At 35.6% G+C, this 13,607-nt stretch overlaps 1 protein-coding gene across 5 annotated transcripts in view; it reads right to left on the reverse strand.

Annotated features, from left to right (window-relative positions):
* Positions 1-354: 354 nt before the first annotated feature.
* Positions 355-13,607, reverse strand: part of LETM1 (leucine zipper and EF-hand containing transmembrane protein 1) — a 35,386-nt gene continuing 22,133 nt past the window's right edge. For 2 of the 5 annotated variants that reach the window (XM_062575248.1, XM_062575250.1), the window contains 4 exons: positions 9,129-9,263; positions 8,418-8,608; positions 5,428-5,584; positions 355-4,199 (listed from right to left, as the gene is read on the reverse strand). In XM_062575248.1, the coding sequence (XP_062431232.1) occupies positions 4,050-4,199; positions 5,428-5,584; positions 8,418-8,608; positions 9,129-9,263 (633 nt within the window). In that variant the 3' untranslated portion in view covers positions 355-4,049. The other 3 variants (XM_062575249.1, XR_009958381.1, XM_062575251.1) reach the window with 3 other exon arrangements.

Genomic DNA, 13,607 nt, shown 5'->3' on the forward strand with positions numbered 1-13,607 from the left:
CTGAGGCAGTTCATTTGTATTTGGAATAGACTTTGACCTTTCCAGTAGTTCTTTATCATAAAAAGGGAACTGTTCACCACCTTCTTACCTGAATGGTTCGGTACTGTTCAATCCACCAGACAAGCAGTTCCAGTGACATTAAGAAAACTTCTACAAGAATGAAATAAAACATAAACAAAAAAATCCCACACACCCAAACACACAGAATTTTAAAGACTTAACTTGCCCTCTTCCAACTTGGAAATTTCAATTATGGTGTCAGCCCATCACTGACTATGTCTGTGCCTGGCGTGTCATCTGAAAACTAACAGGTAACACTAAATAATCAAAAGCAACAGAAAAGTAATGGTCGGATTAGGTTTCAAAATAATACATTTATTCAAACTGAACAGAGGACACAAACTCCAATTAGCTTAAAAATTTTATACTACATTATGGCAAACACGGGACCAATACGCTCAGAGCACAGACACATGATATACAACTTAAAATTATAATATGGGCAGTTCTTAAACTGAATGGCAGAACTTCAAATATGTATCGAGAATAAATATGGGATTTTTATTTTAATTAAGTATAACCAATAACATGATATAAACAATTAAAAAGTATCTGAATACAAGCTTAAGTAGCTAAAGTTTAAATGATTAGCAAAATATGTAGATATAAAGTTACAAGTAGTATTTTGGAGTTGGATACAAGATGCAACTTTGTCCCCAGACGAAGCCTACAATATAAGGTACTAATCTTGTCCAGAGAACATTCTCTGCCGACACATAGTCCTGCTGACACACTACCTAGTAAATTAGCTTTCTAGTATTTTAACTTGCAGGCAGACTTGCTTACACAGCATGCATTCAGTAATGAAAGTCTTAGTAAAACCACCTTTTGAGCCAATATGAATTGGAAATAAATTCTTCATTAAAATAGGTCTTATAACCTAATTATTTTGAAGGAATGATGCAAAAGAACAATCCATGTTACTTTTCTTCTTTATTAAATTCAGTTTTATTACTAAGCTTTTATTTTTTAAATTTAGTTAGGTTTTCCCCTAAATAGTTTATAGTCAAAATCTGATCTTTATGCAAATCTGAAACGACTCCAACAATGGTCTGATTACCTAACTCTGAGCTTAGAGGCTTTGCCTGTGTAAGTCATAAGGTCACCCAAATCTCACAAATCTCACACATCCCCTAATTATTTTAACAAATATTTACATCTCCTGACTAAATATTCATTCCAGAATAAGTTCTGACCAGTTACTATACACTTGGATGTCATCCTTTCTCTGAAAGTACTGCAGCTTCTGGTTTTTTTGGTCAACATGAAAGAGAGCAAAGCACTTAATGTGGAGCTAGTCTGCAAGCCAGCAATTCACTTAAGTTGTCTTTATCACCTGTACAGAGCTGTTCATGAATGATCTGAAACCGGGCGACTAAACCACTGAGCGTGTCCTAATCTTTTTAAGCTTGCAGAACATCTGCTGTTCAAGTCCAGCTGTCATGGGCTTGCCTACCTTCTACATGAGAAAGCAAATGCCTCCTAATAAATTACTTTGCCGTGGTTGACTCCTTAGGTAACGGGGGGGAAACAGACATTTGTGATCAAGAGCAATACATTCAAGCGTATTTCATATAACCTATTAAATTTTCACAATATACCAAGTTTCAGACAAACCCAAAAGCTACAGGTGATCAATAAACATATTAATTATTTTAATCAGGGCATTCTTCATAAAAAGCAGTTACTTTTGGCTCTTATTCATTCCACAGAAGAAATTTAAATGAACAGCAAACACTATAAATATAAGCAGTAAAGTCCCAAATAATACAATCAGATACTTTACTGTCAGACCTTTAAAGCTGTATAAAGCTTAAATCAGTAAAATCTTTGAAAATAGCTTCTTCTGGTATTTCCCTATTTTAAAACTAAATGCATTCATGCCCACTTCATTCTTAGACTTCTGATATTGTATGAAAGCTAGAGGAAAACTTTAGATAGAATATCACATTTCAGCCAGCTGACCTTATCCCTGTATAAAGATGAAGGAATGTCAAGTAAGACTCTTATACAATTTTTTTCAAACTGAAGACATTTTAGTAATGTAAGATTTAGTGTACTTCAGAGCCTAGTAATTCTAATTTTAATCATACAATGTCAAGTCAGTTTTAAAACTGTATTTTAGTGAAATGAGTTTTACTCTTGCATTTCCATCTAAGGTAATTTTTGGCCTAAAAAGCTTATAGTGAAGTTGTATCTTCAAAATCTACAAATTGACTTCTATGCTGAAATCTCCAAGTTAATCTACAATTAAAAAAAAAAAAAATCAATCCCTTAGGTTTATATTAACTGCAAAGATCATACTGATTTGAAATTTCAGCTCTGTCAAAGCAATTTTACTAATAAGATAAAGTTGCAGTAACTCTCTGGAGGATCAGTAACATTACTGTAAGCAGCTTTCTTTGCAAACTGTACAGAATACAAACTCAATACTTGAACTAAACACAGACCCCTATTCTAAAATTATTTTTACTGTACATCTTTCCTTTGGAACAACTAAATGCTATGGTCCATCATGCAAACCATGAGATCATCCAAACTCTTTTGTTCTATTTACTTCAAATGAGTTTTTACAAATAACTTAGCCAATCTAGATAAATATTGAGCATATAATAATGCTCAAATACACTTGGGAGCCAATGTTTTCTAGGAAAATACGTAATCATTACTATAAACATTAAGTACTAACTGCCCATCTCAATATCACTGTGCACAGCACCATCATAAAATGTGTTCTCTATAGAGTACACAATCAAGAAGGTTTGTATGCCAGGAATCACAGAACATTCTACAGTTGGTATGTTTGTTTTAAATTTTGAAAATTTACTGTTAAAAACAGACTTTAATGAGTAAATCTAGACTATCAGGATTTAATTACATGGTTAAAGACAGTACTGATAACAAATAATATAGAAAACCAATGATGTAATCAAAACACTGACTGTATCAGACGACACTTGTTGATTGCACAGTCAGCAAGGCCATGAGATGAAAGCATTCATGTACTCCAGCGGTACTTGGTTAGTGAATTTTATACCTGAGATGAAAATTAAGAGGTAAGAGAATCTGCGGTGTAAATAACCATGTTGGTGAACAAACATGAACAAACATGCCTTTATAACTGTTTTTTTAAATATAAGCAAAAAAACCATAATTGACATTTTCCTCTTACAATTAGTTTCATTTTACTTTTTAGACAAACTCATTTTATTGTGTGACTGATTGTGTTTTAAAACTATTTTAAAGGCTCCTGTGATTCCAGTGCTTTAGTAATTCAAACGGAATTTTGAGTAACAACATCCTCTACTCCCTAGTCTTACAAAATTTAAGGCACCCATAGGAAGCAAACTTTATGGGAAGTTTCCATTCTAGGGAAAAATGAGCCTGATTTTCCCCTCAACAGAAAAGAATCATGAATTTAAAAAAGTAATCAGAATGCCACATTCTCTGTCAGTGAGGCAACAGCTTAATGACATTAAGCTTAAACAAAGCAAACCTAAAGAGCTACTACTGAAACCACAGAATCTTCACTAATATCATAAAAATGTAGTATTTTGACAGAAGAGAAAGTTTGTATTAAATTCTGAAAAAGCTAAAATGTAGAAGCAGAACAAAGTTGGGCCCTATGTAATAATGAAAGAGAATAAATGAGAAACATTCTTCCATGATAGATACACTGAATTTATACAGCAAACTCGTAAGTTTAATGAATCACTGTATCACAATAATGAGTGCAAATACATGATTTTGTGGGCAGGAACACTGAAAAAAGCATATTTTGTTTTCATCTTTATGGAATGACAATAAATTACTTGTCTGATGAATGAAAATTTCATTCCATGTGTCAGAAAACGTATCTATGATTTATTACTAGAATCAGCTCAAAATGTTTTCCATAATCACAAAAGCTCAAATAATAAGTCATTAGACACAAAGATATACATGGTTTTGCTTAAATAAAAATCAGAGTTTTCTTCAAATTATGAAGTTTAATTCTTTGCTTCTGCAGCTCCCTTATCCAGTTTTTCCTTTGCTTTCTCTTTTTCTTCCAGTTTTTCTTCTTTTTGAAGAAGTGCCATAATCTCAGCAACCTGACTGGTTCCAATATCAATGTCTTCTTTGTCAATCAATTCTACTACCTAATATGAACATAAAATGAAATGGAGAGTAAATTTAATTTTTACGTGATTGAAGCATTTTGACAACTTTAATCTTTTTCTAATTTTCTTGAATGTGAAAGAAATGGCTACTTTTCCTTTAGTAAAATTTTTTAGCAGCATACAATAGACCTTCTTAAAAATGAACATGAAGCGTTACTGCTGATCACCTTGGAGGCTGGAACAGAAAGCTAATGGAGGAAAGATAAGTCATTTTTCCTTCTACCTTTTCTTCCCTACATGAAACACCAACTCAAACCATAACCAATGCCTCAGGCATACTTTGAGTACTTAACAGAAAAAAGAAAGCCAAATTTTAAAGTAAATAACTTAAAACTTTTGACCTCCAAACACAAAGAGTCAAATTTTAAAGCATTTATTAAAATGAAGCCATTTATTTTTTCTGTTTCAATGGAAAGCTCAGATTCAGTATCTAGTACTGCTGAAACAGTATTTACAGCAATATCCAATTCATAGGCTTCTTTTTAATTGAAAAGCCCTACTGCACTAAATACAAGGCATAAAATTACAAAACTTTCACAAAGTGAGGGAGATGCCTTTCTGAATGCAAAATAAATTTTAAAAAATTACCAGACACTTCCAAATTCCTTTTTGCAGCTTTCTGTACAAATATATTCTCAACATATTTCAAGTTCCTAGAACTACAGCATTACATAAAGAATTAACTCAGCAATACATTTTATCTATGTTGATAAATAAAACTGAATGTTGCAGCTGTTTAGAGCAGCAGTGAAAAAAAGTTCAAACATGTTTCAAAAGGTCAATGCTGTATTTTCCACATTAAAAGAAAAAAAAAACTTTGAACATTTTTTTTTTTGTATTAGGCAGAAAAATTACTTACAAGGGAGTAAATTTCATGGTAGCTCTAAATTTACCTTGTAGAACAGAAGCAAGAAAAACTAAAAATACAGGAGAAACCTAAGAAATTCTGCAAAATGAGAAAACAGGACAATGCAGGCAAATAACATGAATATTTTGGATAATCTGATTTTTATTTTGTGTCTATTTTCTCCCATAAAATAGCAATAGAAATTCTGAAGATATATTATAGCATCTATTTATAGCATATTCCCCAAAACCTCATCCTTATATCAAATAAGGACTCTCTGAAAAAGAAAGCAATATTAAATTATGTCAAAATAGGGAAAACATTTGAAGCATATTTTATTTAAATATTCCACAGACTTACCTTAACAACATTATCTATATCAATTTTGCCATCCTTGTTTTCATCTAGTGCCTCTGCAATCCTAGTTAGCTTCTCCTCTGGAATCTTCTGAATTTGTTTCATTGCATTAATAAGCTCGGCAATACTGATGAGATTCTCCCTAAAGGGGAAACACAACCTGTATATGGCAAGCAGTTACTCCAAAGGAGTAAAGGTGATGGTACTGAAACAAAGTACTGAAAGTCACTACATTGCAGGTCATTTATAAAATATTCATAATTTTATAATCCTGAAAGGAATGCAAAAAAGCAAAAATAAGTTACTGATCAGCAAGCAGATTTCAAGCGATCTTTCCATAGAATCTAACACTACAGGTTTCCACATGCTTTATCGCACAAATGTAAGTAGCTAGTGGCATTTGAAATAATGTTTGGCACAATTCTGTGCTTCCCAGCATGTATATATAATACCCTTTCCCATCCCCTATTTATCCAGGATGCACTGTCATGCCCCAGTCCTTTTGGATTTAGAGGGGCTGGTCTACACAAAATAAAGCAAGCAGACAGAAAATATATGTGAAAGTCAAAGGAAAGCAAAAGCTAAGAACTAATTTCTTCAGCAACTTAGTTGCTTTATTAAAAAAAGCTTCATTTGCTCAAATCAAGGAATACACTTTGTAGAAGAAATGTCTAAATGTCACTCTGTGACTAACAGATTTCAGAAACTGTCCATTTCTGTTGTCTGCTTACTGGTACCATGAAGCTAACATTGTCTGTTTTCTGCACACTGAAGACTCTGCTTGCCTATAGAGCTTTATTAATTTATTTTGAAGAACCATCTTCCAGCACAGGTCAAGCTGAAATGCAGGAGACAGTAATCCCAATAAATATTAAATAGAAGGGCTTTATTAGCATAGTCCTGACTTCATACCTGCCTAACCTCTGGACAGAGACTGACTTTTTTTTCAGGGAGCATTTCTCAAGACTGCTACTAAATGTCCTGGACTTCTGCTGTTCCTACGACTCTTGCTTTGATGGCTTGACAATGACTGCATCGACCAGATTCAAATGGTAAAAGTAACTTGAATAGAAAAGAGGGGAGGAAAAAAAAAAAAAAGCATCATTACATTAAGCTTGAACACTTTTCCTTAAGCCACTGAAAATATAATACACCTTACACAGTAATTACATAGGATATGAATTCAAAGTAAACCTAACATTTTCATGCAGTAGCTCGAAAATTCAAGTGACCGACAGGATTTATGCAAGACTCAAAGCAGGGAAATGTAGACTCGCACACACAGAGGCAGTTGACATAACGTGACCAAACGTTTCAAGGCATCCTGGATTACTCTGTGTGCACTGAAGCTCAGCTATAGGTCAGGAGTAACTGCCCACTGAGTAACATCCAGAGTGGATTGCTGACAGGCCTGTTAAGCATTGTCAGTGCAATTCATGCCAAGAAATGGAAATTTCTTCCCACCTGATCCAGCTCTGCTTCCTTTTGCTGATAGCTATATCACTGGTGCCTCACATCACTTCAACAAGCTACTTTCCCAGTGGAGCAAAAATAAAGACTTCTGACAGACCAAAGAGAGGGCTGAAGATCACCCATTCGGAACATCAGTTTAAAGATACTGGGGAAAAAATAATCTTGTTCAAAGAAGTCTTTTCCATCTTTGGTTGAAGATGATAGGGATTTTCCAGTAGATTTCAATGGAAACCAGGTTTACATACAACAACAAATTCTAACCTAAAGGTCTGAATGAAAGTCTAGCGCAAAAGGGTCTAACGACTGATTTAGGCCCCTGTGAATTACAGTAATGTAACTTGAAGTTATAAAAAGGATCTCCCTGATAATTAAACAATGTTTAACTAATCAATTCCAGTCATCCACTATCACCTACAAAAGTTAATTTTTTTTCCACAAAGCCATTCACTACATGTTATATAACTATATTCAAAAGAAGCAGATGCAATATTGCGTTTTAGTTTACACATTTGGATAGTTATGATCAACAACTTCTCTATAGCATCTTTCACATATCCTTCTTAATCTTATTATACAAAACCTGAAATAATTGACTACTTGCCATGGGGGACCAGAAAAAAAAAAGTTAGTGGTCAAGTTTAACAACAAAGGCCAAATACTTGTTTTTGTTCAGGTTATCTTCTTTGGGAGCTGGGAAACTCTCTTAATGAATCAGACAATAAAATGGTGTAAGCACAAACTACATTACTGCTGTATTCACCATCACAAGCTGTGAGAATTACTGTCACAGTTTATAGACAACTCAGTGCTATTAACGTGCAGCATAGGATTGTCTGAAAGACTCCCCAGTAACAGCAAGACCCGGAGAACCACTGACAAATGAATTTTGCAAAAACACTATATTAAGAACATTCCTTGAAGATCTGCAAGTTTGCTAAAATTAAAATGGAACAAAGCTTTAGAAAGGGGTGACAGAGAATTATCTGCTCGCTTTCACTAGATCTACTCCCCCATTTCTCTCCAAAGTAGTATTTATTTACGCTAAAGACAAAAAATTTTACTATCACTGACATTCACACTACTGAAAATAGAACAAACATGAATATGCTCATAATCCTGCTCCATACTTTTTCAGTCAATGACATCGGGCAAACCTGCTGCCTGAGGATCATGACTAAAGCCATGATTTCACCTGTATCACCTTTAGTGCTACAAGTATGAACAAGATGCTAGGATCCTAGTAAGACAACTTGACTCGCAGAACCACAGCAGGAAATGCAAGTGCATCTGAGAAAATCATACCTTCCCCCCTCTGCCACCATATTTAATGTCTCTCAGAAGAGAGAAAAATCTACAGTATAATTTCATTAATTTTGTTTTTAAACCTAAGATTTAAAAAAAAAAAAATTATTTCTTAAATCTTGTCTGAACTGCTTAGGGAAAGAAATCATACATCATACAAAAGAGAGGCTGAAAGTGAACAGCTTGAAAGAAATATTCGCTGCTCTCAAGTCACTTACCCAGCAGGTAGACTATCACCACCTTCCGGCTTGACATCCACTGTCTCTTGACTTGTCTCTAACTCATTAATAATTTTGTCTATCTGACCAATCATTCGGTTCACCCTAATGGTCAATCGCTTGCTTGCCTTTGACTCTTCCACTACCTCTTCTTGCCCCGTTTTAGATAGCTCCTTTATTTCTTGCAAATCCTAAAAGAAAGAGTAAAGAGAAAGAGAACCTTTTGGAGGACTGAATTCTCAATGACAGGACATTACTGATTTAAGAGATTAGGATTTTCAAGACAGGAGCCATTAGCAAATGAAAAGACATATAAAGCCATAATGATATTAGAACATTTAACTTAAACACTGCATATATATATAGATAGCTAGATAGATAACACTGACATCTATGTAAACATACATCTATGCTTGATGAGAAGATCAAACGAACTGCAGTAGGCTCAGCATCTCTTAGTCTAGTCACCCTGGGAATAAGATCAGCATTTGCACCTGGTGGGAATTACATCAATGATTTTAACTAGGTTTTAAACATATTATACAGATGAGGCTTTGTTTTGTCACGTACAGCAGTATAAAGCCCAGCTACTCAGCTATCAAACACAAGCTAATAGACACCCAAATTAGATTATCTTTAACTATGTGGTTTGTTTATGCTAAGATTACACACGAACATAAGAAAAAGCAACTTTCTTGTCCCATCCTTCACCTCGTTGTAGTCCTGGACATCACCCTTCAACTCCTCAAGCTCTTCCTTTTCCTTTGTTAGTGATTTTTTCTGCTCCTGCAGCTTGGTGCAAGCATCACTCAGCATGTCAATCTCCTCCTTAGTAATTTCCTCCCCCTGCAAAGGAACATATATACTCAAATCAGAGACAGACACATTTGTGATTTTTCCTCAAGGATTTTTAGTCTTTCACCAGAAAAGACAGACTCAAGATTCTTTTTCTATGTCTGGAATCAGTATCCACAGACTGGCATTTCGAGGCTAACAGAGATCTTAGAAGGCTAAGCCAATTAGTTTGGTATGATATATATTAAGTGCATTAGTATCAAGTATAGGTGATTCATTATGTGGATTTGGCTCTTTGAAAATCTGTACTTAACTTTCTCATTTTAAAATGTTTTACCCATCAAAGAAGCAAGTAAAAAATGCAAACAACTGAGAAATGATTCTTATATATGCAAAACATTACATAAGAATTTTAGAGTAAAGTTTAAGGAGCTGAGTCACAGGGAAGTGACCTCTAGCAACTCTTAAATAAGCGCAAGAACATTCCTAGCTTGTTAGTTATTTTTTGTTTCCTGAAATACTTAAATTGGAATAAAAATCTAACCCTCAACCAAATGCACCAAAAATAAGACTACTAGAATAATTTCCTGAAAAATATTAACACCACTGGATACTACGACAACTGATGAGTTGCCCTAATTTTACCTACAGAGCAGCTTTCATTTTGAATGACAAACTGAGCAGCCACATAATTACAGTATAGAAAGATATACACAAAAAAGCATGCCACAAAAAGAGAAGGATACTATGCTTCCAAGAAACAACTATAGAAAACTTCACAAACCAAGCATCAGTCTGTCATCTCAGAAAGTTTCAGAGTACTATTACCATCTAGACATTAATCTCTCTTCACATTTTAATACAGTATCTATACCTCACCTTAACCAAATAAAACAAACAAACACAAACCACCTGAAAACAACTCCATTCAAAAGAAAATTCCTCTACCTCAAATCAAATTGGGCATCTTCAGGAAGTCAGTAGGATTACATTTTTTTCCTAACAGGCAGTAACACATATTGATGTAGAAAAAAGTCTCAAAGAATTATTTAGTTCCCTTAACTATTTTACACTTAGCAATCTTTTACCAGTCCTGAAATAAATCTCTTTCAAATACATCTCTCAAAAAAACATAAAAATCTTGTTGAGTAATACCAGTGCAGCTTATTCTTTCTTTCAAATTTCTGAAAAGGTATTCCACAGCATTTAAAGACTTTGGAAAATGTGCTGCAACTTACATTGTAGACATAAGACTGCACTAACTTTGCTTCTCATTTCTCTTATCACAGTAAAGATTGCTGAAGAAGTCCTACTTGTGGCCTAGTGTCATACATTCTCATGGTGCTGGTGACATGGCAGGCAGCAGTGCAAGCCCCATTCCATATACGGCAGTTTAAGCTATTAAAATCAAGTTAATCACATATCCTTGTGGTTTCCAAAAGAGATCATCCCAACCTCGCCTTCCTCTCTCCCCCAACATTCTTCACAGCAGCACTAGCACCAATCCAGCTATGCAATCAACCAAATCGGCTAACTCATCACACACAAAAACTTTAGATTTCTGTGTGGATTAGTTTGCTCTGTTACTACCATTAAAACTTGTTTTGCAGCATTCTAAATTAAACAAAGAAGGCTATAATAATAGCAGGTAGATAATGATGCTGTCTAGAAAAATAAAAAATATTTTTCCTACTTAAAACATACATTTCAAACTACTGTTTTTCTGCAGAATAATAATGGGATTTCAAAAAGTCTATGTACAAGAAAAAAGTGCCCAGCTATAAAAACTCAAGGTACAACTCAAACATAAAAGCCTGTAAGAGGCAGAAGGAGGGACAGATGACCCAGATGCTGCCTGAGTGTGCAGATATGAGGTTAGGAAAGCAAAAGCCCACCTGGAGCTGAATTTGGCAAGCGATGCAAAGGGCAATGGCAAGGGGTTCCACAAGTATATCAGCAGCAGAAGGAAGACATGGCTGCTGAATGGGGCAGGCAACCCATCAAAGGTCGTGGAAAATGCAGAGGTACTTGATTTCTTCTTCCTCTTGGTCTTCACTGGTAAGATCAGCTTTTTAGGAACCCAACATTCCTGAGATCAGTGAGAAAGTCTGGAGTAACAAGACTTACCCTCAGTAGAGGACTTATCAGGTTAGGGAACATTTATACAAACTGGACATACACAGGTCTATGGGACCTGCTGGAATACAGCCACAAGTGCTGAGAGAGCTGACCAGGGTCATTTTCAACTATCTTTGAACAGTCTTGGCAACTGGGAGAGGTTCTAGAGGACTGGAATAAAGCAATTATCATTCCCTGGCTTCAAGAAGCAGCAGGATCAGGGGAACTACAGGTCAGTCAGCCTCATCCCAGTCCCTGGAAAGGCAACAGGGCAAATCCTTCTGGAAACCATTTCCAAACACATGAAGGACAAGAAGGTCATCAGAAGTAGTCAGCGTGGATTTACAAAGGGGAAATTCTGCTTAATCAATCTGATAGCCTTCTACAATGACATGACTGGCTTTGTGGATGAGGGGAAAGCAATGGATGTTATTTGTCTCGACTTTATTAAGGCTTTCAACACTATCTTGCCTAACAATCTTACAGACAAGTTGATGAAGAATCAGCCAGGTAAGTGGACAGTGAGATGGACTGTATGCTGGTTTGAACTGCTGGGCTCAGAAGGTTGTCATTAGCTGCATGAAGTCTAGCTGGAGAACAATCACTACTGGAATACTCCAGGGTCAATGTTGGGTCCAATACTGTTTAATATCATCATTAGTGACCTAAGATGATGGGACAGAGCAAACCTTCAGTGAGTTTGTGAATGATGCAAGTTTAGGAGGAGCAGTTGATACACCAGATGGGTTTCCCACCATTCAAAGGGACCTCAATAGGCTGGAAAAATGTGCTGGCAGGAACCTCTTGAAGTCCAAAGCAAAGTACAAAGCACATGTCAGGAGTCAACCATCTGGAAAGCAGCTTTGGAAAGAAGTTCTGATAGACAAGAAGTTGAACGCAAGCATGTAACATCCCCTTATGTTAAAGGACGCCAACAGTATCCTGTGCTGCATTAGGTAGCTCGCTGCCAGCAGGTTAAGGGACGTCATCCTTGCCCTCTCCTCAACAGTGGTGAGACACCTCTGGAGTGCTGAGTCCAGTACTGGGCTCTCCAGTACAAGACAGACATGGGTATACTGGAGCAAGTTCAGTCAAGGGTTGCAGAGATTATTAAGGGACTGGAGAATCTGACATAGGAGAAGAGAACGAGAGAAAAGAGAGCATTGGGAGAGTGTGAGGAGAGCACAGGGAGCAAAAAGAGAGCTGGGATTACTCAGCCTGGAGAAAAGGTGGCCCAGTGAGAACCTCATCAGTGTGTGCAAGTGTATGATGGGAATGTACAAAGACGACTGGACCAGACTCTTCTCAGTAGTATCCAGGGAAAGAACAAAAGGCAATGGGCACAATTAAAATATAAGAAATTATGTTTAATTAAAAAAAAAATTTCACTGTAACAGCGATCAAATTTTGAAATACGTTGCCAAAGGGTTGGAAGAGTCTCCATCCCTTGACCATCCCTTGAAGGTGGTCAAAATCTGACTGGACATGGCCCTAGCAGCCTGCTCTAGCTGACCTTACTATGAGCAGGGGTAGTTGGACTAGATTATCTCCAGAGGCTCCTTCTTATCTCAACTATTTCATTATTTTAATTCTAGGCAGAAATGTAAGCTATTTAACTGCAAAATTGGTACAAAAATAAAATTAACATAAAAACAAACCTCCTTGATTTTCTACAGCAATATTCAAGTAATAATTACTTAATTATATATACAATTCAATTTTAAAACACTAGAGAGGTAAAATACATTCCAGACCTTAATACACAGGCACTTCTGCCATGTTTCAAACTTTGCAGCATGAAAAAAAAATAATAAGATGTTTCTAAAAAACACTACTCTAAAGCAACTAAGCAAAACGCAAGCAGACACTTCACAATCATCTAGAAACAAAACTACAAAATGCACAAAAGATACTTGCTCATGCGGGAACTATTATCATTAATATATCACTTACTTTACTATGAGACTGTCCAGGCAGAAGGGGAAGAAAACTCCAAGGATAACAAAAGAAATAAAATTTGAAGAGAAAATATACACCAGAAAGTCCCATTTCTGGTGTCCTTAAGAAAAAAGTCTACAAGAAAGTTCCCTTATTTGTGTCAAAATGTGACATTATTAGTGACTTATATTTTCAAAACACCTGATTCACACAATACTATTGTCATTAATGACAGGACTTTCTAAACTCTAATGATATCTACATTGATATGTATATATACATTCATACACACACACACACACACACATCTTGGTTTAGTTTTGATGTCCACTGTTAAAA

Source organism: Rhea pennata, chromosome 4 (assembly GCF_028389875.1).
Source record: "Rhea pennata isolate bPtePen1 chromosome 4, bPtePen1.pri, whole genome shotgun sequence".
In the NCBI taxonomy this organism is placed as follows: Eukaryota; Metazoa; Chordata; class Aves; order Rheiformes; family Rheidae; genus Rhea; species Rhea pennata.